At 46.7% G+C, this 21,523-nt stretch overlaps 1 protein-coding gene across 3 annotated transcripts in view; it reads right to left on the bottom strand.

Moving 5' to 3' along the window:
- VTCN1 (V-set domain containing T cell activation inhibitor 1) overlaps window positions 1-13,002 on the bottom strand; it is a 33,363-nt gene extending 20,361 nt beyond the window's left edge. For all 3 annotated transcript variants that reach the window (XM_045014368.1, XM_045014382.1, XM_045014373.1), the window contains exon 1: window positions 12,852-13,002. In XM_045014368.1, the coding sequence (XP_044870303.1) occupies window positions 12,852-12,883 (32 nt within the window). In that variant the 5' untranslated portion in view covers window positions 12,884-13,002. The remainder of the gene's footprint in view (window positions 1-12,851) is intronic.
- Between the last annotated feature and the right edge of the window lie 8,521 nt (window positions 13,003-21,523).

The following is a 21,523-nucleotide window of genomic DNA, read 5'->3' as shown; positions in this document are numbered from 1 at the left end:
CATCTCCTGCATCTCTCCAGGTAGTCCAACCTCAACTACCAATACATGAGGAGCAGGCTCCACCACCTCCTCCTACCCTACAGTGAGATGACTTTGGGATCATCAGATTGACCATGAGGACAGGTCCAGAGGGATTTCCTGAGGGAGATGTAACTCTCCAGGCAACAACATTGGCTCTGTAACTAGGTGCCATCCCTGGGAGCCCCCTCATAGCCATAATCCAGTCACAGCCAAATCCTGGAAAGAATATTCCCCATCTCCTGGGGTCTAATTTATTCAGCATCGTTCAGCTCCCATCAAAGTTCCTTTCTGGTCACTTTCAGGGTTAGGGTCTCTTAATTCTCTCTTTCTCAGGACTTCGGCTTTAAGTTCTAGCCTCCTCAGCCCATAGTCTATGGTCTCATGGTTCTCTTTCCTGGGACCATAACTTTAAGTGCTGGCCTCCATGGCCTGTAACTTCCCACTTAAGTTTAGGGGTTACACAGCCCTCCTTCCAGGGGCTACTAATCAGCCAACTTCTTCCCTCCCCCACCCCATCAGTTCCTCCAGCAGCTGGCTTCAGCAGTTCCTCTTTGAAGAACTCTCTACTCTCCCTCAATCCTCTCCCTTATATCTCTAGGCTTAGCCTGAGTTAGTCACATAACCACATTCATTTTCCCTCCTGGGGAGGGAAGTTAAGATTGTCACAGGTGCACTGCCTGCCCCGCCAATCTTCCCTTAAGGGGCCAGCCACTCTGTGGCAGACTCCTCTGTGGTGTTACCATGTGATGAATACAAACAATTCCAGGAGCTCCTGGCCAGGGTGGCACACATGCTACACCTGGAAACTGCCACCTTGGCTGACAAGGCCACTGGGTCTCTCTTCAATTACCCTTCCCGTCAGGGCCCAGTAAATGACTCCTGGCTAATGCCTGCTACCTCTCCAGCTGTGCCCAAAATAGGAGATAGGAGATCAGGGTGGGTAAAGATTCAATTACTTTAAAAAAAATAAAATAAAACAGATTTGTTGTTATTTAAATTATAATATGTTTTTCTTATTAAAATAAATCTGCTTTAAGTGAAATCTGAATTTTATAGAAAATATGTTAAGAAGGCCCATGTTTATTATAATCTTGTAAAGCATTTAAATAAAAAAAAAGTGCTGAATCCTGAGCCTCTATTAAACACTTGGAGTTAAAGGCTGCTTTTCTATATAGGGAAAGAACCAGGGGAAAAACATCCAACTTTTGAGGTCCAGCTTTATAAATATGGCACAATAGGTTGTGTGCTGTATTAACAGCTTGCTTCTGTGGGGAAACCAGGGGCTGTGCTACTGAGTTCAAGAGACTGTCAAAGTCATTACAGGCATTGGGACCCTGGCCTCTCACTCCAGGAGACACCATCATGTATCATCAGGCCCATCCACTGAGCTGACCTGAGTGGTCTCACATTCGTATGTGATAGCCTCTCTCTACCTGAGTTCTGATTGGCGCAATTCTCAAATTATGAATATTTATGACTCCACCCACCATGGAAATTTACTCTTGAGCTCATGGAAAAACACTGACCTGCCCAGTAACAATCAGGCCTTGCCTTCTGGTTATTTCATGTAAATGGCTTTGCTTTTTCTCCTTGTGTGTGTACACAGAAAGAGATACAAAGAAACAGAAACCCAGTAATTTCTCAACTGCCTCCCTCTCTGTCGCTAAACAATTCAAATACTGCAGTGCAAAAAGCATGTGGTTTACAGGAGTAGAAATCTTGGATCATTGTTAGTTGTTTTGTTTTTCTGGTGGTGAGGGTGGGGCAGGGAAGTTAGGTAACAAGTGAGAAAGAGCAGAAAGTGCAACAAGAAAGAAGCAACACTGGTGTCAAAGCAGGACACTGAGAAGCAGAGACAACATTCTTCAGAGTGCAGCCCCTAGTGTTGATTTCAACACATGGGGACTGGAGGAAGAAAAACCTGCCCTGGCTGCAGGTTGTAAAAAAGAAAGATGTTATTTGGGAATATTTTCAGGAAACTCCTGTAGCTCTGGGTAATAAAAGGAATATGTGGCAAATGTAAACAGTGCAACAGAGAGATGCAAGCTTGGGTTATTAGAATGAAACAACATTATGAAAAATGCTCTTCAGAAGGCAATGAGTGTGACAATGATGATGATGATGATTGATGATGTGGACATGTCTGAAATACCTGGACCAACAGGTTAGTAAACTTATTTTTGCATCATTCTTGTGGCCTGCTAACCATGTCTTACATGACCGTAAGTGATGACTTACATTGTTCTCAAAAATTTGTGCTTTGAGTGGATTGAGTACTTATGAATTTCAAAATGTTTGTGTTCAAAATATAATTGGGATGTTTGTTGTGGGAGTATTTATCAGCTACAGTTTTACTGTCACTGCTGGACTTCTGAAATGTTTTTTTTTAATGAGTGTGACTTTTTTTTTTTTACCATTTTGTTTCAGGGTCCAGCTTTGACATCATCTACATGTCCACAATTTCAGAGTCATCTGCTGGTACCACCACCAGTGCTGCAACTAAACATATATCAGATAGTCTTTTTTATACAGGTTATTTACTTTCTTCATTATCCAATAAAATCACGGATGAGTTTGTAATCAGGACCAGAAATACTCCATAGATGCAAAGATTGATTGGTTCATTTATGCAACGCATTCTCTCTTTTGTCTTGTTCAGAACAAACATTTAATTGACATGGTTCAGTCATTATGATCAGGCTATCCCCCATCCCACAATGCAGATATTGCTGGAAGGTTACTGAATACAGTGTATGAGAAGGAAATTGAACAGTGTGCAAAAAACAGGGAAATTCATTAATCTGAGTCTTGATGGGTGGAGCAATGTACACAATGAATTAGTAATATGTGCTTGTGCGACAACTGATGTATTAGGAAATGCCCATATAGCAGAATAGAGAAGTAGCAGTAAAAGCTGTAACAAACTGAACAAAAATTCAAGTGTCAAGTGCGTAGCTTTATCACAGATAATGCTGCAAGTGAGCAAAGGTTAGAAATCTGACAAAGATAATGAAGAGACTCTGAGATGTATAACATACGAGTACAGTGCTCATTTGATGCATCATTTAGCCAAAGGCTTAAGTACAACTCCAGAAAAAAAGGAAAATGCTGAAATTGAAAAATACTTCTACAACAATCACGTTGCTTCAGCTTCACCGAAGAGAGCAGAAAGATCCCAACTAATTCTCCTGCAAGATGTATGATGGAATTCATTGTTTTGAGCTGTTTATTAAGAACTGGCTAATTCTGATGACAATTTGTGAAGAAAATTGTAACAAAATAGATGGAACTATCATAGCTAAAGTAGTCAACATTGGATACAGAGAAATGTAGGAGATCGGTTTCAGTATATTGAGACTATTTCCATAACCTTGGACAAACTGCAGGAAGATTGCTGCTGTAGTGCTGATGCTGGGGAACTTTGAAGAGAACTTCTAGAGACACTGAAGAAAAATATCCAACAACAAAGTTAAATTGCAGGCAGTAAAGAAGTGGATGGATCAAGCACTTACTCCACCTCATTTTCTTTCCTATATTCTTAACCTAAAGTGCCAGGGTACATGCCTAACTGCTGAAGAAGAAGATGCTGCTGTGACATGGACATCTAATAGTCACCCATCAATCATGCCAGTCATAAGTTTCAGGGCTGGAGGTGAACCATTCAAGCAGTATGTTTGCTGATGATATTTCAAAAAGTCACAACGCTGTGACTGAACTGGTGGAAGTCACTAGCTATGCAGCTGGAACCAGAGCTTGTTGAAATGCTAACTCAGCTTTTGACAGAAGTAGCATCTTCCAAAGGCCCAGAAAAAATATTTTCTTCTTTTGGCTTCGTTCATTCAAAGTTGAGATATTGATTGCAGTTGATAAAGCAGGAACACTTGTCTTTCTCTTCCAGTCTGAATAAAAATGAGGGGCAAGGGGAGATCCACTAGTTTTAAAAGAGTAAAGGACAGCCTAAGTAACTTAGGAGACTGTTGTTTCATATTCAAGAGACTTAGGCGAGTAGGAACTTAAGCTCCAGTCACTTTTATTTTGGCGCATTTGAAAATTTTCCCAGGCTGACCTGAAATAATCAGTTAAATTCACTGACTGCACTTAATCTCTCTCATGTTCCTTTAGTAAATCATATAGTTGTAAATGTGAAACATGCTTTGATAAGCTAAGTTTATGTTTCCAAAACATTTAAGGTTGTTTTGTTTATTAAAAATAAATTGGATATGCCATTTTGTGTGTTTAATTAAATTCCAGTGACAATCCTAATTCAGCTTGACACAAATCATGAGCAAAAAGCTTATGATCCAGTAAATGAGCAACATATCATTCACCATTTTAACATACTAAAAGTGTACAATTAATAAGCATCTGAAAATATTAAGCTGTATAATGCTTAAATAAATGTATATAGTTATATTGTACCCTCCTAGGTAGCAAAAAGATGTACCAAATCCAGTGTAAAGTCTCTATTTAGTTGTAAATCAACATGTTTTAATAATACTATCAACCAGTGAGAATGTACCTTTCTTTAGAAAATAACTGAAGTACAAATAGAAAAGTTGATTAAATCAATTATGTAAATTGAGACTTTCCGCTAGGCGATTTAAATCATGTTAAAATCACTGATTTAAGTCTCTGATTTCAATCAATCCACCCTGCAGGAAATACCTAGTTCTTTTCTAGGATTTTGATTACTTATCTCAGAACCTGGTCACCAAGACCCTATTGATCTCAGCACCCCTGGGATCAACATGTTTGCATCCTTCTCCTACTGATAGAGAAGACTGAATATTACCTACTTTGGTCAGGAAGGTCTAACCTTTGAGCTCCTCAGGCATGTCAGCTGTGAATTACCAGGTGATAATGGAAAGATTCCATTATACCTTGTGGTATATTTCACTTTGATTTTTTACCCTCTTCCAAACAGGGGCGGCTCTAGGCACCAGCAAAGCAAGCAGCTGCTTGGGGCAGCCCATTTGCAGGGGAGGCAGCTGGCAGGAATCCAGCCTGGGAGCTGAGAACCAACAGGGGGCCCTGGGAGCTGTAGTTCCTTGGTTAGCTCCCTGCCTATAGAGCAAGCAAGGGCTGGGATGGCAGGGGGTGCGGGGGGGGGGGGGAGAGCCCAGGGCTGGGGCAGCAGGGCAGTGCAGGGGGGAGCCCAGGGCTGGGGTGGGGGCAGCCAACATTTTTTTTGCTTGGGGTGGCAAAAAACCTAGAGCCGGCCCTGCTCCCAAAGGATCAGAGCAGCCTGCAAAAAAATCTGGGCACCAAAGGCTGAACTGTAGCAAAATATGCCCCAGGAGAGGTCTATGGTTCATCAGACACATGTGCTAAGGGTGTGGCCACCAGAGTGACTCTCCAAATGTATTCATGATTCTAGATGTCTGGCCTCATTTCTGAGGCCCAATCAAGGATTGAGGAGCTACTATTCAGCTCTAAGACAATGATGCCCTCAACAAGATGAAGCCCACCAGACCTAAGGCTCATTCTCTCAGCCTATCCTAGTCTTCCACAGACAAAAGGGAAAAGATGATGTACCCAGTCTTCTGCTACCAGAGGCCATGTACATGGAAAGAGGACAGATCCCTCCAATGGAAGCCCCAGGCCCAGTTTCATTAAGAATATCTGGCCAAGAAACAGACTCAAGCAAAGCCATCATAACTCTAGCAGTGACCCTGCCTCATCAGCCTGCTGTCTACAGGTTCAACAAGATTGTAGAGAACCATGTGCCAGAAACCCATCTATCTGTGTCCCTTCCTCTTGGAGGTCACCTCTCCCATTTCTTTGATGCCTTGTGTGTAATTACCACCGATCCAGACATGTTAGACATTGTCAAAAACGGTTATAACAGCCAATTCCACAATAAGTCTCTTCCTACGTCCCCGTTCCTGCTTCAAGGATCATTCTCATGAGAAAGTGTTTCTACAGGAATCTCTTCTCACAAAAGAGGCAATACAGGAGATCCTGCAAAGATGCCTAAGGAAAGGTACTTTGCTGATTGCCAGGAAGGTAGGTGGCCTTCATCCCATCTTAGCTCTTTAGGGACTAAACAAATACATAAAGATCTTCAAGTTCAGGACGCTGACCTTCAAATCACCACCCCTTCCCTCTCCCAAGGAGACTGAAATGTGACCCTGAACCTCAAGGAGGTCTCCTACCACATACCCATCAGATATTCACACCACTGTTCTCAGAGGTTCTGTGTGGGAGAGACACACTGCCTGCCAGTACAAAGTGCTACTCCTCCGCGTGTCCACAACCCTGAGAGCTATTTAAAAAAAAAACAACATACAAGCATCTGGCTGTGGTAGCTGCACAGAAGTAGCGCCAGGAATTGTTGTGCCTCAGAGGTCCATCCTCCTCTGAGGTACAATTCTTCCTCTGTGGTCCTCTGGCTGCAAGGAGAGGAGAGTAGGTCACTGTAACACTTGGAAGGGTGCAGTTTACTTCTCCCCTCATGCTAGGCCATTGAGTACAGGGTGGGTGAAGCCAAGGCTCCTCCCTTTCCTTGCACCTCTTCACTTGCCTAAAGAGGGGGATTGTCCAGAGGCCAGGGGCTGCACCAGACCCCAGGATAGATCTTACTTAGCTAAGCAAGGGGTAATGTAGACCATACTCCCCCTTACCTGCTCAGCCAAGTAAGACAAGGGCTAAATCCATTTTTTTAAAAAAAGTCTTAATTATTTTTGATTCTCAGTATTCAGTGAGCGCACCTTTGCTTCATTCACTGCCCATCATTCAACCTCTGCCACCTTACTCACACCGAGTTCTCCCTCCCTCTGTGAACAGTCACTGTAGCAAGGTTGCTGCCTCCAGCACACCCGTTTGTGGCATAGGATGGCTCCTCATTTGCCCCTCAGAGTTTTCCATCTCTCCTAGGGATTCATGTGGCTCAGCCCTCCAGCTGGGTCACTCTCAGACTTTAATCCCCTTTCAGGGTACTCAAAATCCAAAATAAACACCACCTTTGACAACAGCCCTAAGTTAACATAAACTAAAGGAATTCTGTCCCCTCCTGGGCTCAACTCATAGTTCTTCTCACTCTGACCAGAGTGCTGATCCTCCTGGCTCTCCCCTGCTGGCAGTCCAAATACAACATAAACCAAAGTGGTCTCACATCTCCCCTGGGACTCACACCGTATTTAAAGCAAGTCTCACTCTTTACCAAAGCAATGACTCCTCTCTTCTAGAGCCAGTCTACAGCTCCCCTGGACTAGGAAAAGTCAACCACCACTTCCATCTTTCTCCCCAGCCTCTGAGCTAGATATTGTAAAGGCCTGATTGAGTCACATGACCCACCAGCCTTCATTTTCCCTTCCTGAGGAGGGGAGCAAAATGTATCACAGGTGGGGCTGGATCTCTCCCTTTAAAGGGGCTGGCCACCCTGTGACTGTCCCACTGAAATCAGTGGGAGTGCTTTAAGAGTAAGGTGCACCTCAGTGTAAGTGACAGAATCTGGCCCTTAGAAATCAACCTGTCACAATTTCAGGATAATTGCACTTGTACTTCCCCTCTGAGATCCTTTGATTTCAGGCTTCCAGCTGTCACCTCCCATGGGCAGAGACCCATGTCTCTCTCCCTCCAGACTGGGATTTTAGACTTGCAGTCCCTCTGTACCTGACAGTGATTTTCCCAGCAGGTCTGACCAGGGTTCAGCATCTGGCATTAACTCTTTCCCCAGGGGCTACAACAGTGAATATCAATTACCGACCAGACTTCACAAAGCAAAAAACATTTATTCTTAGGGCAAACCCATTACAGAGAAAACAAAAATAATAAGAGTTCCTACAGGCCTCCTACTAATCATAGCAGAAGTCACCTATCTTCCACATGGGGAATCCGATAGGCTCGAGCCCAAGGGATGCTGACCTTTCTTTGGACAAAAGGTCCTGTCTATTTGCTTGCTCAGAAAAAAAGGCCCTGTGTCACTTTAAACTCAGCCATTTATACCAAAAATCCTTCTTTGTCATTTGGTCCCAGCTTGAACCAGCATATACTAACCACCAACCGAATCCCTGGCCCACAATGCCACACTGGGGACGCCATTCTCATGAGTGCCCTGCCCCATCCCCCACTGGCCTGACCTTGCACATGTGTGTACAAGGTCACGCCAGTGGGGGCAGAGTGGCGCACTTTTCCAAATGGTGTCCTCCTGTCATGCTGTCTGGAGAGGCTCACCACTGTGAGTGCCTACCTCGGGGCAGGTCGTCAGAAAAAAAACGGTTACTGACCGTCCATAAGTCTTGTTCTTTGAGATATGTTGCTCACGGCCATTTCAATGTAGGTGTGTGCTCACCCTGAGAACAGCCGCTGGAAAGGTCTCTCTCAGAGGTATCCATCGGGTCGGCCCTGGAGTCGCGCACTCATAGTGCTGGTATAAAGGGGCCTGCCGCCCCACCACCCTCTCAGTTTGGTGTCTCACAGTGCTGCCTGTGACTGTCTCTGGAACTTCAGCTCGTCCCTGCGTTTCTGGCAAGTACGTGCTCTTCTCTGCTTTACTATCCTGGAAAGTGGCCTTCTGCCAGAACGGTCTTGGAGATCCGAGCCCTTACTTCGGAACCACCTTATGTGGTCTGAGGCTCTGGCATGAGCTGGCACCTGGCCTGTCAGCATCACACCCCCATCTGATACCAGACCTCGGTGCGTTACTAGTGTGGCAAGTATTCAGTGCCTCACAGAGTCATCCCTGCCAGCCCTTGGTGAGGAAGTCTGGTGTAATCAGATTGAAGGAGATTAAAGCAGAATCAAACTTCCTTCCGAATGGACTCCCAAATTCTTTAACTGAAGGGGCTCACAAGTGGTGTGACTGTCACCACCACTCTCAAAATACAGGAGCAAATTTTAGGCCCCATGACTTTGATCGGAGCCACATTTAGTCTTCATCCATCCCTGAAGCTGTATAGCTCTGTATGCAGCAATACTGTCTCTCTGATATAGTAGAACACGCGGACAGCAGCAGTTAAAGGAATATAGGTTGTTTCTGGGTATTAGGGCTCCAACAGGTGAGTGCTGGGGCCCTATAGATGTGAGGGAGGGGATATTTCCCCTAAATCAGAGATGGGCAAACTACAGCCCGCGGGCCACATCCAGCCCACGGGACCCTCCTGCCCAACCCCTGAGCTCCTGGCCCGGGAGGCTAGCTCCCGGCTCCTCCCCTGCTGTTCCCCCTCCCCCGCAGCCTCAGTTCGCTCCGCCGCCTGGTGCAATGCTCTGGGCAGCGGGGCTGCGAGTTGCTGGGGCAGCACAGCTGCAGAGCCCGGCCTGACCTGATCTCTGTGCTGCGTGGTGGTGACAGCATAGCTGGCTCCAGCTGGGCGGCACGACTATAGCACTGCCAACTACCGGTGCTCCAGGCAGCGCAGTAAGGGGGAAGGGAGTGGGGGATTTGGATAGAAGACAGGGGAGTTGGGGTGGTGGTCAGGGGGCGCAGGTGTGGATAGGGGTCGGGGTGGTCAGAGGGCAGGGAACAGGGGGCTTGAATGGGGTGGGGTCCCTGGGGGGGCAGTCAAGAATGAGAGGAGGGGTTGGATGGGGCAGCGTGGATCAGTCAGGGGCAGGGAGAAGGGGTGGTTGGATGGGGCAGGGGTCCCCGGCTGGCAGTCAGGAAGGAGGGGGGATTGGATGGGGTGGTGGCGGGCAGTCGGGGAAGGGGTTCCGGGGGCAGTCGGGACAAGGAGAAGGGATGGTTGGATGGGGCGGGGGTTGGGGGGGCATTCAGGAATGAGCAGGGGTTGGTTGGGCTGGCTGGGGGCCAGTCAGGGGCAGGGAGAAGGTGGGGTTGGATGGAGCAGGGGTCCCATCAGGAATGAGAGGAGGGGTTGGATGGGGTGGCGGGGGGCAGTCAGGGGCAGATGTTCTGGGGGCAGTCAGGGGACAGGGAGCGGGGGGTGGATGGGGCAGGAGTCTCAGGGGGGCTGTCAGGGAACGGGAGGGTTGGATGAGGCAGGAGTCCTGGGGGGCAGATAGGGGGTGGGGGCCAGGCCATGACCCCCTCCCCTAACCGGCTCTCCATACAATTTCCAAAACCCAATGCGGCCCTCAGGCCAAAAAGTTTGCCCGCCCCTGCCCTAGATACACCAGAGAAACAATCAGCCTATTGAGGTAAATCTTTTTAGCATAAGTGTTGCAATATGACTTCCAGCTTCCTCTTTTGCAACTACTTCAAGGTTAATTGACTTTAGCTCAAGAAGCGTGTTAGATGTTGGCACTAAGCTTTTTACCCTTCTGCTCCCAAGGGTAAATGAAACATGATATTTTAGCCAAATCCTTAATCCACCAGGGCACAAACTGTTATAGCAAAGAGCATTGTCAAAAGAACCTCTCATGAATTGCAGCTGAGATTTTCAAAAGCATCTAGTGATTTGGGGTTTCTCAAATTTTGGGTGCCCAGCTAGAAACACCTTTAAAAGGGTCTGATTTTCAGAAAGTATTGAGTACTCACCCTCTGAAAAAGCCAGTCCCTTTGGGTACCCTAAATAGAACATCCAAAAATTAAAGCCCCACCCCAAATCGCTAGTTAGTTTTGAAATTTTCGCCTCTGATCCTTTATTCATTTTAGCTGGAGTCCCATAGTGAGTTACAAAATGTGATTCACAATCTGCTCTCTGATGTGCTTTGCAACAATTCAATTTTTAAAAATGTGTAGTAGTCCACAATAAGAGGCAATCTTTTCTATTGACTTCAAATGGATCTGAACCAAACATGAGCGAGGGCAATCAGGAATCTCACATGGTTTCAACGGTTCTTTTGCCGTTTGCTTTCTCCACTCTTGGATCTTCTCTTCCATGGCCGCATTCATAACAGGCCAGAATAGGACATCTCTGGCTCTGTCCTTACACTTCTTAATAGCCAGATGGGGAAAGTGGACTATGCTTTCAATTTCTGACCTCATGCTGTGTGGTATTCGAGCACAATCCCCACTAAACCATGTTATCCATTCTAATGGGACCAGAGCACAAGGTGTTGTGACTGAAGGCTTTCCTGGCTTTCAGAAGCTTAAGTTTAGCCAATCGCCACCTTCTGGAAGGGCACGAGGCAGCGCTGCGCAATTTTAACTATGTTGAAGAAGTTTTGGGACATTTGATAGTTAAAGAGGATCAGTTGACTTGTGATAAACAGCAGGGATTTTAATTCCCCGACATCTCCAATTCTAACCTGGCTGCAAAGAGTTAACTTTCCCTAGCCATTTCTAACCATCTGAAACATCAAGCTTAGTGATGAGAGGTAGAGACCCTCAGAAGCCCTTCTCTTCTGGGAAGCATCAGCACTGTTTCCGGTGCCTCCTTCCGCTGCTTCAGCTGGACATTACTGTCCATATGAAGCAGACATTAGCCAACACAGCCAGTGTGATTATTCTGAAAGAATGAAAGGATGGGGGCTCATTTTGTCCCGCTGACAAACCAGTCAGGCTGGTTGTAGGTAGATAGTCAGGACCACACGCCCATTAAGAACAGAGCAGCTTGTTATGTGCATTCCAAATGCACAGAAAATAAGACGTTCACTTGACATTTATGATATTACATTATACTGCTATCACTACAGCTTATTATATTGTTGCTTTCACAACTTATTATGAAATTGACGTACAGTGACCTGAGCACCTTGGCAGGCCAGGTCAGGTGCTTTATATACACAGTGATTATTTATCTCGTAGCATGAGGAGGCTATTCCTCACACAAGGAATTCAGGAAAATGCGGCAAGGTTCACAGGAACTAGGTTGTTCTAAGAGTTTCATGCGCTGGACATTCTGCCACTGGGGCCCGTTTAAGGGAATTTAGTGCTGGACTAATAGCCTTGAGAACTGAAGTCCTATCAACAGAATAAATATTAGCATAGGCTTCCCACATGCCACTGTGCTAACCTGCCTTAATCCAGCCCAGAAGAGCCATGTTTAGGGAGATGAAAAAGAGTTCAATGCCCATGCCCTATTAAACAATTGGCTTCTCTGCAAAGACAGCCAGCAAAGCGCTATTTGTGGTAGTGATTTTATGAGACTGGCATCTGTCCATTAGAAACTCGACTGAGTCTTCCAATTCATTTCACATGGGGGCCACCAAATTGCTGTGTGATAGAAATCATTTTCAGCCATTACTGAGCTGAAGGTGACCTAGGTGTGAGACTTTATATCCCGTTATGAATCTCCCAGGATATCTATTCTCTGTGAATATTTGATTTTGATTTGTGGCTTTGCCAAATAGATCAAAAGGTAAGAGTGTTATTGAACAAACAGATGAAATCCTTTTTCTTTTCCTTACACCTCCTCATCAGCATAGTTCTTACACAGGAATAAACAGTTGTGCTGAGAGACACAGAAAATATACTGCAGTATGGATTGTGGATTACTCTCTCTAATACACTGATTTGGGGGAGATTTGCACAACTTTCCCATGCTGACAGAGGAAATATAGAGGCTCTCCAATGCCATTTACATCCCTCCCTTCTAATAACATGCAGCTCTGAAATGTTGTAAGCAAGACTTACTCATTTCACTGGAAATAAGTCTTCATTTTTGTCAAATGACTAACTATATCACATTGGGATCTGGGAGCATGACTACACCAGTTTAAGTCTATGTCTCATATCAATGACTAGCTTGGCATTCATACTTTCCACACAACAACTCAAAACATACAAACACTAAAAGCAGCCCAAGAGCCTGATATTGAGCTAAATGGCAAAGAATTCCCCTTGCCAAAGCTGAACAAAAGTCCCCAAGGGAGGACGGCACAACAGCCAGATGTGGTGGTGGAGCCCAGACCTCCTATAATGAAATAAACACAGAACAATTCCCTCCCTCCCTTATCTCGAAAAGCAGATAAAGACTGTACGGTACCTCCATAAAATGATCTGACCCAGAGAAGCCATGGTAATGGGATTGGTTCAGACAGGTGAAGCGTAGGGTGCATAACAATTCAATGCAGTATTCAGTGAAGCCTCGTTCCCTTTGAGACACATTCATCTAAGTTCCAGCTACTCTGCTTAAATAGCTGAACTCAGGTAAGGAGTGGTGACTCCAGGTGGGGAAAGCTGAGGTATGAGGAAGCCAACAGGACATGATCAGGCTTCCCATCAGACACAATCACAGCAACAAGGCACAGCTTTTTCAGTATTATAGGACAGTAGCCTTGACTCCTATGTTAAGGTTGCCTAACATGTCCCATTATAAAAACATTTCCAACTTTTTTTTGGAGGAATTCTTAGAGCCTCCAAAATTTGCAGCAGAGATGTGAAAATTGAAAGGGGGATAGTCCTTAGGTCAGAGAGGGGCCTTTTGCTGGTCCCATGCAAATCCATTCAGATATGGCCAAGTTATAAAATGGCAAAAATCACCATTAGGGGTCTGTATTATACTCAGTAGAGCAGGGTTTCTCAATCAGGGGTCATCGCTTGTGTTGGGAAAGCCCCTAGCGGGCCGGGCCGGTGTGTTTACCTGCCCCGTCCGCAGGTCCGGTCGATCGCGGCTCCCACTGGTCGCAGATCGCTGCTCCGGGCCAATGGGGGCTGCTGAAGCGGCGGCCAGTAAATCCCTCAGCCTGCGCTGCTTCCAGCAGCTCCCATTGGCCCAGAGCAGCGATCCGCGGCCAGTGGGAGCTGCGATCGGCCGGACCTGCGGACGGGGCAGGTAAACACACTGGCCCGGTCCGCCAGGGGCTTTCCCTACACAAGCGGCGGCCCTTGTTTGAGAAACCCTGAAGCAGAGTTTGCTAGAGGCTTGCTGCTAAAATCAACATATCTTCAATCTACACTGAGCACGCTCCTCATCCCCACTGAGCCTCCTCACAGACCCCATCTGAACTAGGCATGCTCCCCAGCATCACCCGATACCATGCTTAGTACCAAAGTAGTCATGTGGAGCCATAGGCACTATCACAGTAGAGGGTAGTACATGTTCCCTCTCTGACACCCAACTTTTTCGCTCCCTGGTGATTCTCCCAACTCTGACCACCCTACATCTGGGGACTTAAAATGCAACAGCCCCTAAAACATGCACTTCTTCCCCTAAAACATGCACGCTTATTGCTGCTCTTCTCCATTTAATGCCCCTGGACCAAACCATTTCCTGTTTCCCATCCCCTCCCCATCCTGGCTACTGGTGCCAGGCCTGCTATGCTGCAGCCTGCAGAGCCTGCAAAAGATAGCAGGAAGCACAGATCCTGCAGCACTTTCTCCTCCTGCTCTGACATGGAGAGCTAGCTCTAAGAGGCAAAGGGGAGAGAGGAGAATAGAGAGAAGATCTGTGGGGAGAGCAGAGGAGTACAAGCTGCTTGTGTCAGATAGGAGATCCTGAATTTGTGTGGGGGACTCTGTACCCTATCCCTTGTGTGTGGATTGGGGTGAGGGAGCCCGTGTGAGTTTGGATTTGGGGGAAGCCTGCAAATGCCTGCAAAATGAGGATAACAACACTTATTCCTATGCTGCTCTGGGCTGATGTGATGATAAATTAGTTAATGTCTGCACAGGGCTTTCCTGTGCTGTGGTAGGGAACTGGGGACATTCCAATACCTTGCCCATCCTAACAAAAATTGCCATTTTCTTTGTGCCAACCACAGCTCCAAATTGGAACTCCTATTCATACAGTCCCCCATGACACAAGATCCTTAGGGCAGCACCACTGATCCAGGGAGTACTTGCTGCTGCTTGGCAGAGATCACACTGGACACAAAGGCACTGGAGACAAAGCACAAAGACAAATGTTAGGGACTCCTCAGGGTAGGGGGCTAAAGGGGTCAGAGTTAAGGATATGTGCTTGTGTTCTATGTGCAGCAATACCTTAACTGTGCATTTCCTGGTGCACAGAAGTTTGTAGTTTGTTTTTCAGGCCAGGGTACAGCTTCTAAAACACTCCATTTATGCAGCTATTAGGAGCTCCCCATTAGGGAAGCCACTGAGAGAACATGCCCAGCTGTGATGCAGGAAGCAGGACAGGTCAGAGGGGATGAAGGCCAGGGGAGAGCAAGGAGTAGCTTGGAAAAGACTATGGCTGCCATCCAGGCATGTAAATCAATGGTCTCATTTTCAGAGGTGCTAAGCATCTGCTGTTCCCATTGACTTCAATGGCTCACCCCCTCTCCAAATCCAGCCACTCATTTAGGTGCTACCGTAGATTTGACTTAGCTTTAGACCCCTAGGTTTGAACATTCTGATGACTTGAATGCTATAAAACTTGTCCAAAATCTGTGGTAGGGCTGTGAGCAGAACCTGACTCTCCTGGTGGTTAATCCTTTGCTCTAAACTTCTTCCTATAGTATCTGAATGAAAACGTAGGGTATACATGCTTTCTTACCAATACAATTACTATGGCTGTCTGATCATTATGATTATTTAAAATTATAATGTGTTTCTTTCCTATACTGCCACTGTCTTATATATATATATATTTTGTTTTAAAATGGATATTATATTTATTTGGTAGTTTTCCTTTGATGAAAAATGGGTGTGATTCTAACAATCAGGATTTCAGTGGAAGCAAATAACTTGAGGTTGATGTGACCCAGTGTGAAATGAACCTAAAGAAACATCCTGTTGCTCTCACCGACAACTGAATGAAAGTTGCCACTTGACCAAGCATGCAGACCAGGTTTGTCATTTCAGAGCTAATTAAACAATTGGGGAAGGAGAGGGGGGCGGTGGTCAAGATTACAGCACACATTACATCACTTCACAAAGCCAGACTCTTCAATGAGCAGGTTACAGTCCACTTCCCAAACACAGTGGAATGCCTCCTACGCTCTGCTATCAGGGGTTCTCACTCTTTATACAGAACACAGGAGAGTTCTTCATCTCTGTGGCAAGGCTTTACCATGTCTCAGGGCCAATGACTTTCTCCTGAGATGCTGAAGGAGTAATGTGAGAGGTAGGAGGAGAACCAGAAGAGGATGTAGTCATGAAAAGCCAAGGGATGGCAGGATGTCAAGAAGTGATCAGCAGTGTCCAAGGCATCTGATAGGTCAAGGAGGAGGAGGAGGATGGAGAACTGGCCCTGAAGTTTGGCCAGGAAGAGGTTGTTAGAAATATTGGAGGTTGTTGGAGATCTCTGCATCTCCTCGGCTCCCAGCCTTATCTCCGCAGGCCTTGGGTGTGTGTGGAGAGAGACTCCCTGCTGACACCCCTGGCCTATGCATAAAGAGAATCCCAGCTGCTCCTCTCCCCAGGCCTGGAAGGGGTGTGTGAAGAGACTCCCTGCTGATTCCACCCCTCCTCGACCTCAGCCAGCACCAGAAGGCAGGGAGGGAGGCAGTGAGAGTCCTGACCTTGGGGAGCCAAGTGAAACCTGGGATCTCAACAAAGAAAGGAATGGAGCTGGCTGTGTACTGCTAGAAATTATTCAGGAACATTTACTCAAAACCTCACAAAGACCTCCCAGGTTTAGCCCCAATCCTCATATTTGCCGCCTTCTATTCGCTTTTCATAAACTTTTGCGCTAGTGAAATTTTGTCAGCAAGAATGTTTGCAGAAAGGGAAACTGCCACGACTGTATGTATCCATTGGAGCATTTGCTGCTGCGGTTTCACACAGCCATTTTGAAATCTCTTAGTGGGCTTGGGAGTCATTCACTCAGGAATGGAACAAAGCCATCCAGCCAAAGCTATGGGCAACCATGCAGCCCAAATGGCTAATTAGGAACAATGATCACTTGAAGCAATACCAGTGGCAAAGAGTTTGTGAACAAATTGGCTGAAGTATGTTTGCAGAAAACATGTATTTGTTGAACCATTTAAACAATGCATGCCAGGTGAAGTCTGTTGGCAAATCATTTGTGAACAGAAAAAGGGACTAAGTTCGTTAAATAAATGTACGGCACATAGGGCTGCTCATGAGTAGAAGCACTATCCACACTGCCAGGGTATCCAGGCAGAACAACTCCTCATAGTCACTGGCATTGAATGCAGCCGACAAGTCTGAAAGAATTGGCATGGCCACTTGACCCTGATAGCAGATCATCCACCAGTGCTAGAGGTGCACTGCAATCCCTGTACCACACCTAGCTCTAAACCCAAACTCGCTGTAGATCCAGGAACAACACCCACAAACATTGCCTTGAAGGACATCAGTGACTGGTGTATGCACTACACCAAATAAAAGAGAAAATACATTGTCCGTCCTACAAGGACTTTGCTCTTGTTATCTGCATTAATTTAAGATCAAACAGAAGTGAAGTCTCCAGATGAGAGCCCAGTGTGCAGGTGTCTCCTCTGTAACAAGGTGGGGACAAAACATCACACATGCTTACATATGTAAAGATATAGTACACAGAAAATAAAAGGCCTCATGGTTCCTGGCTACATGCATCACAGGGAGAGGTTATCCTTTGTAGGGCAGGGTACTTACAGTCAAACCCTGCCATAACACGCCCCACCATAACGCGAAATCGCATATAACGCAATCGCAGGTTGGCTCCCCTTTAAGGTACAGTATAATACAGTATGGTACTGTACCAATGGTCCCCAACACCATGGCAGGGGAGAGAAGCTGCAGCCCCGCACCTGCTGGGGACAGAATTCCGAGGCTGCTGGCGCCGGTGCTCTCTGTCCCCAGCAGGTGGGGAGCCGCAGCTCCTCATGAAGCCGGAGGGAAGCCGCGGCCCCGTCCCTGCCGGGGACAGAGAGCACCGGCGCCCGCAGCCCCGGAGTTCTCTGTCCCTGGCAGGCGGGGGGCCGCAGCTCCTCTCCCCTGCTGGGCACTAGGCACCAGGGGCACTAGGCAGTGCACCTCAATGCACCGCTTTGGGGACCACTGAAAACCTGACTGATCTGAAACCCCGCTATACCGCGACCCCACATTTAGCGCGATGGGACTTGTTGGACCTCAAAAGTCGCGTTATAGCGAGGTTTCACTGTACTTCGATAGGGAGACAGATGGATAGCTTTTAGTTTGGGTAAAGAAGGTGCTCATACCCAACCTTCGCTCACAGATGTCAAAGGCAGCAACTTGCAGATTAAGACAACCTGACTAGCCTGGTTCCCAGAGCTGACCCTTTGGCTCACCTGGTAGAGGAAGTGCCTTGTTTAATAGCCCCCTTTTTGGATGAATAATGGAGAGCTATAAACAGTCTCTGAAGAGGGATCCTATCCCATTATCCTTAGTTGGGAGAATGGTGGCTCCAAAATTTGCTTTGTAGGAGGAAAGAAGGAAAAAATAAAGGAGAATCTTCAAGGCTCACGGTAATGCCGACAGCCCCTGATCAGTGGCGGGTAGGATCAAACCTCAGACCTCTGGAGCTTAGTGCATGAGCCTCTACAGCATGAGCTAAAAGCCAACTGGCTGTTAAGCCGACTCATTTTCTCTCTCTTTTTAAGTGGTCTTGGTGCCACTAGTTAGGCCAGAACACCACACCCAGGAGGTGTGTGGGTTATATACTTCCCCTAGCTGAGGAAGCACATCCTGAGCTTCAGAGACTTCCCAGCTGAAATCTGGGACAAGCCCCCACTTATAACACTGACAGACCCCGGTCGTCAGCAGGCAGGATTGAACCTGGGGCCTCTGGAGCTTAGTGCATGAGCCTCTACCACAGGGGTCGGCAACCTTTCAGAAGCGGTGTGCTGAGTCTTCATTTATTCACTCTGATTTAAGGTTTCGTGTGCCAGTAATACATTTTAATGTTTTTAGAAGGTCTCTTTCTATAAGTCTATAATATATAACTAAACTATTGTTGTATGTAACGTAAATAAGGTTTTTAAAATGTTTAAGAAGCTTCATTTAAAATTAAATTAAAATGCAGGTTCCCCCGGACTGCTGGCCAGGACCCAGGCAATGTGAGTGCCACTGAAAATCAGCTCATGTGCCGCCTTCGGCGTGCCATAGGTTGTCTACTCCTGCTCTACCACATGAGCTAAAAGCCAACTTGCTAGCACTGCCACATAAGGCTGCTGTGTGCAATGAGCCTAGGATGCATCCAACCCTGATTGTGGCAGATTGTGCGGGTCATGGTGTGGAACATGCCCACTTCCAAGGGTGCAACAGCTCAATGGCTAGGCCCAGCAGAAGCACGGATGACCATTTTTGGATTTACTGGAGTAGGAGAGGAATTAGCAGTGGGTGTGAGCAGTTGGTCACAAAAAACTGGATTACTAAAGAACAGTTGCAATTAGCCCTGGTCTTTCAGCTGATTAAAAAAAAGATAATTAGACAAAACTCTGATAATTCAGGTAAAGTTGCTAAATAACAAGAATGTTAAAATGTAAAAGCAGCAAAGAATCCTGTGGCACCTTATAGACTAACAGACGTTTTGCAGCATGAGCTTTCGTGGGTGAATACCCACTTCGTCGGATGCAAGTAGTGGAAATTTCCAGGGGCAGGTATATATATGCAAGCAAGAAGCAAGCTAGAGATAACGAGGTTAGTTCAATCAGGGAGGATGAGGCCCTGTTCTAGCAGTTGAGGTGTGAAAACCAAGGGAGGAGAAACTGGTTCTGTAGTTGGCAAGCCATTCACAGTCTTTGTTTAATCCTGAGCTGATGGTGTCAAATTTGCAGATGAACTGAAGCTCAGCAGTTTCTCTTTGAAGTCTGGTCCTGAAGTTTTTTTGCTGCAGGATGGCCACCTTAAGATCTGCTATTGTGTGGCCAGGGAGGTTGAAGTGTTCTCCTACAGGTTTTTGTATATTGCCATTCCTAATATCTGATTTGTGTCCATTTATCCTTTTCCTTAGAGACTGTCCAGTTTGGCCGATGTACATAGCAGAGGGGCATTGCTGGCATATGATGGCGTATATTACGTTGGTGGACGTGCAGGTGAATGAACCGGTGATGGTGTGGCTGATCTGGTTAGGTCCTGTGATGGTGTCGCTGGTGTAGATATGTGGGCAGAGTTGGCATCGAGGTTTGTTGCATGGATTGGTTCCTGAGCTAGAGTTACTATGGTGCGGTGTGCAGTTACTGGTGAGAATATGCTTCAGGTTGGCAGGTTGGCAGGTTGAGTCCTGCGGACACTAGCTAAGCCTAAGCAATTACACCTATCGTGGTGAACAGTTAAGGAAAGTAGATAAAAGTCAAATACACTCACAGCTCAGCCTCACAGGTGTAGATGGTAATGACTTTCTGTCACTACCAACCCAGGCAGCATTTGAACTAATAACCTACAAAAAAAGGTTACATCTGCTATTCTATATCACTCAGGCTAATTCCCCCAGCTGTCTGTGGGCAGAGTGTGGGACCCCTTTGTGTACGAAAAATGGTGTAATTTCTAATGAGACTCTGCCAGTGAAGAATAGCAGAATAGTAGCATGAAGGTGCCAGCTACTTGGTTCTAGCTTCCCACAATGTGCAAGCTGCTCCCAGTTCACCCTCATGAATGCAAGCAACAGGTGGCTGCACTTCTGCATCTCATCTCACTGCCAGCAGCACAGTGTCCCCTACTGTCACACTGGGAATTTGGTTCTGTACTGACTCAGGTGAAAGGACATGACAACATAGAATCGTAGAATCTCAGGGTTGGAAGAGACCTCAGGAGGACATCTAGTCCAACCCCCTGCTCAAAGCAGGACCAGCCCCAACTAAATCATCCCAGCCAGGGCTTTGTCAAGCTGGGGCTTTAAAAACCTCTAAGGATGGAGATTCTACCACCTCCCTAGGTAACCCATTCCAGTACTTCACCACCCTCCTAGTGAAATAGTTTTTCCTAATATCCATCCTAGACCTCCCCCGCTGCAATTTGAGACCATTGCTCCTTGTTCTGTCATCTTCCACCACTGAGAACAGCTGAGCTCCATCCTCTTTGGAACCCCCCTTCAGGTAGCTGAAGGCTGCTATCAAAACCCACCTCACTCTTCTCTTCTGCAGACTAAACACGCCCAGTTCCCTTAGCCTAGGCATCCCCAACGCGGTGCCTACGGGCACCATGGCGCCCGCGGGGGCATCTAAATGCGCCCGTGTCCTGGCCGGCGGTTTAGCATCCACTGAAATGCCACAGAATTTCTGCGGCATTTCAGCAGCGATGCCTCTCGATGACGCCTCTTGCCACCAACAAGCGACGTCATCGAGAGGAGCCGCCGCCGAAATGCCACAGAAATTCGGCAGCATTTTGATAAATGCTCAACCGCTGCCACGGTCCTTCATCTGGCACCCACCAGATGAAAAGGTTGGGGACCACTGCCTTAGCGTCTCCTCAGATGTCATGTGCCCAAGCCCCCTAATCATTTTTGTTGCCCTTCACTGGACTCTCTCCAGTTTGTCCACATCCTTTCTGTACAGAGGGGCCCAATACTCCAGATGTGGCCTCACCTGTGCTGAATAGAGGGGAATTATCACTTCCCTCGATCTGCTGGCAATGCCCCTACTAATGCAGCCCAATATGCCGTTAGCCTTCTTGGCAACAAGGGCACACTGTTGACTCATATCCAGCTTCTCATCCACTGTAATCCCCAGGTCATTTTCTGTAGAACTGCTGCTTAGCCAGTCGGTCCCCTGCCTGTAGCAGTGCATGGGATTCTTTTGTCCTAAGTGCACCTCATCAGATTTCTTTTGGCCCAATCCTTCAACTTGTCTAGATCACTCTGGACTCTATCCC

The sequence above is a fragment of the Mauremys mutica genome, chromosome 1, assembly GCF_020497125.1.
Source record: "Mauremys mutica isolate MM-2020 ecotype Southern chromosome 1, ASM2049712v1, whole genome shotgun sequence".
NCBI lineage: Eukaryota > Metazoa > Chordata > Testudines > Geoemydidae > Mauremys > Mauremys mutica.
Note: the sequence above shows the minus strand (reverse complement) of the source record. Positions and strands in the feature narration are given on the sequence as shown.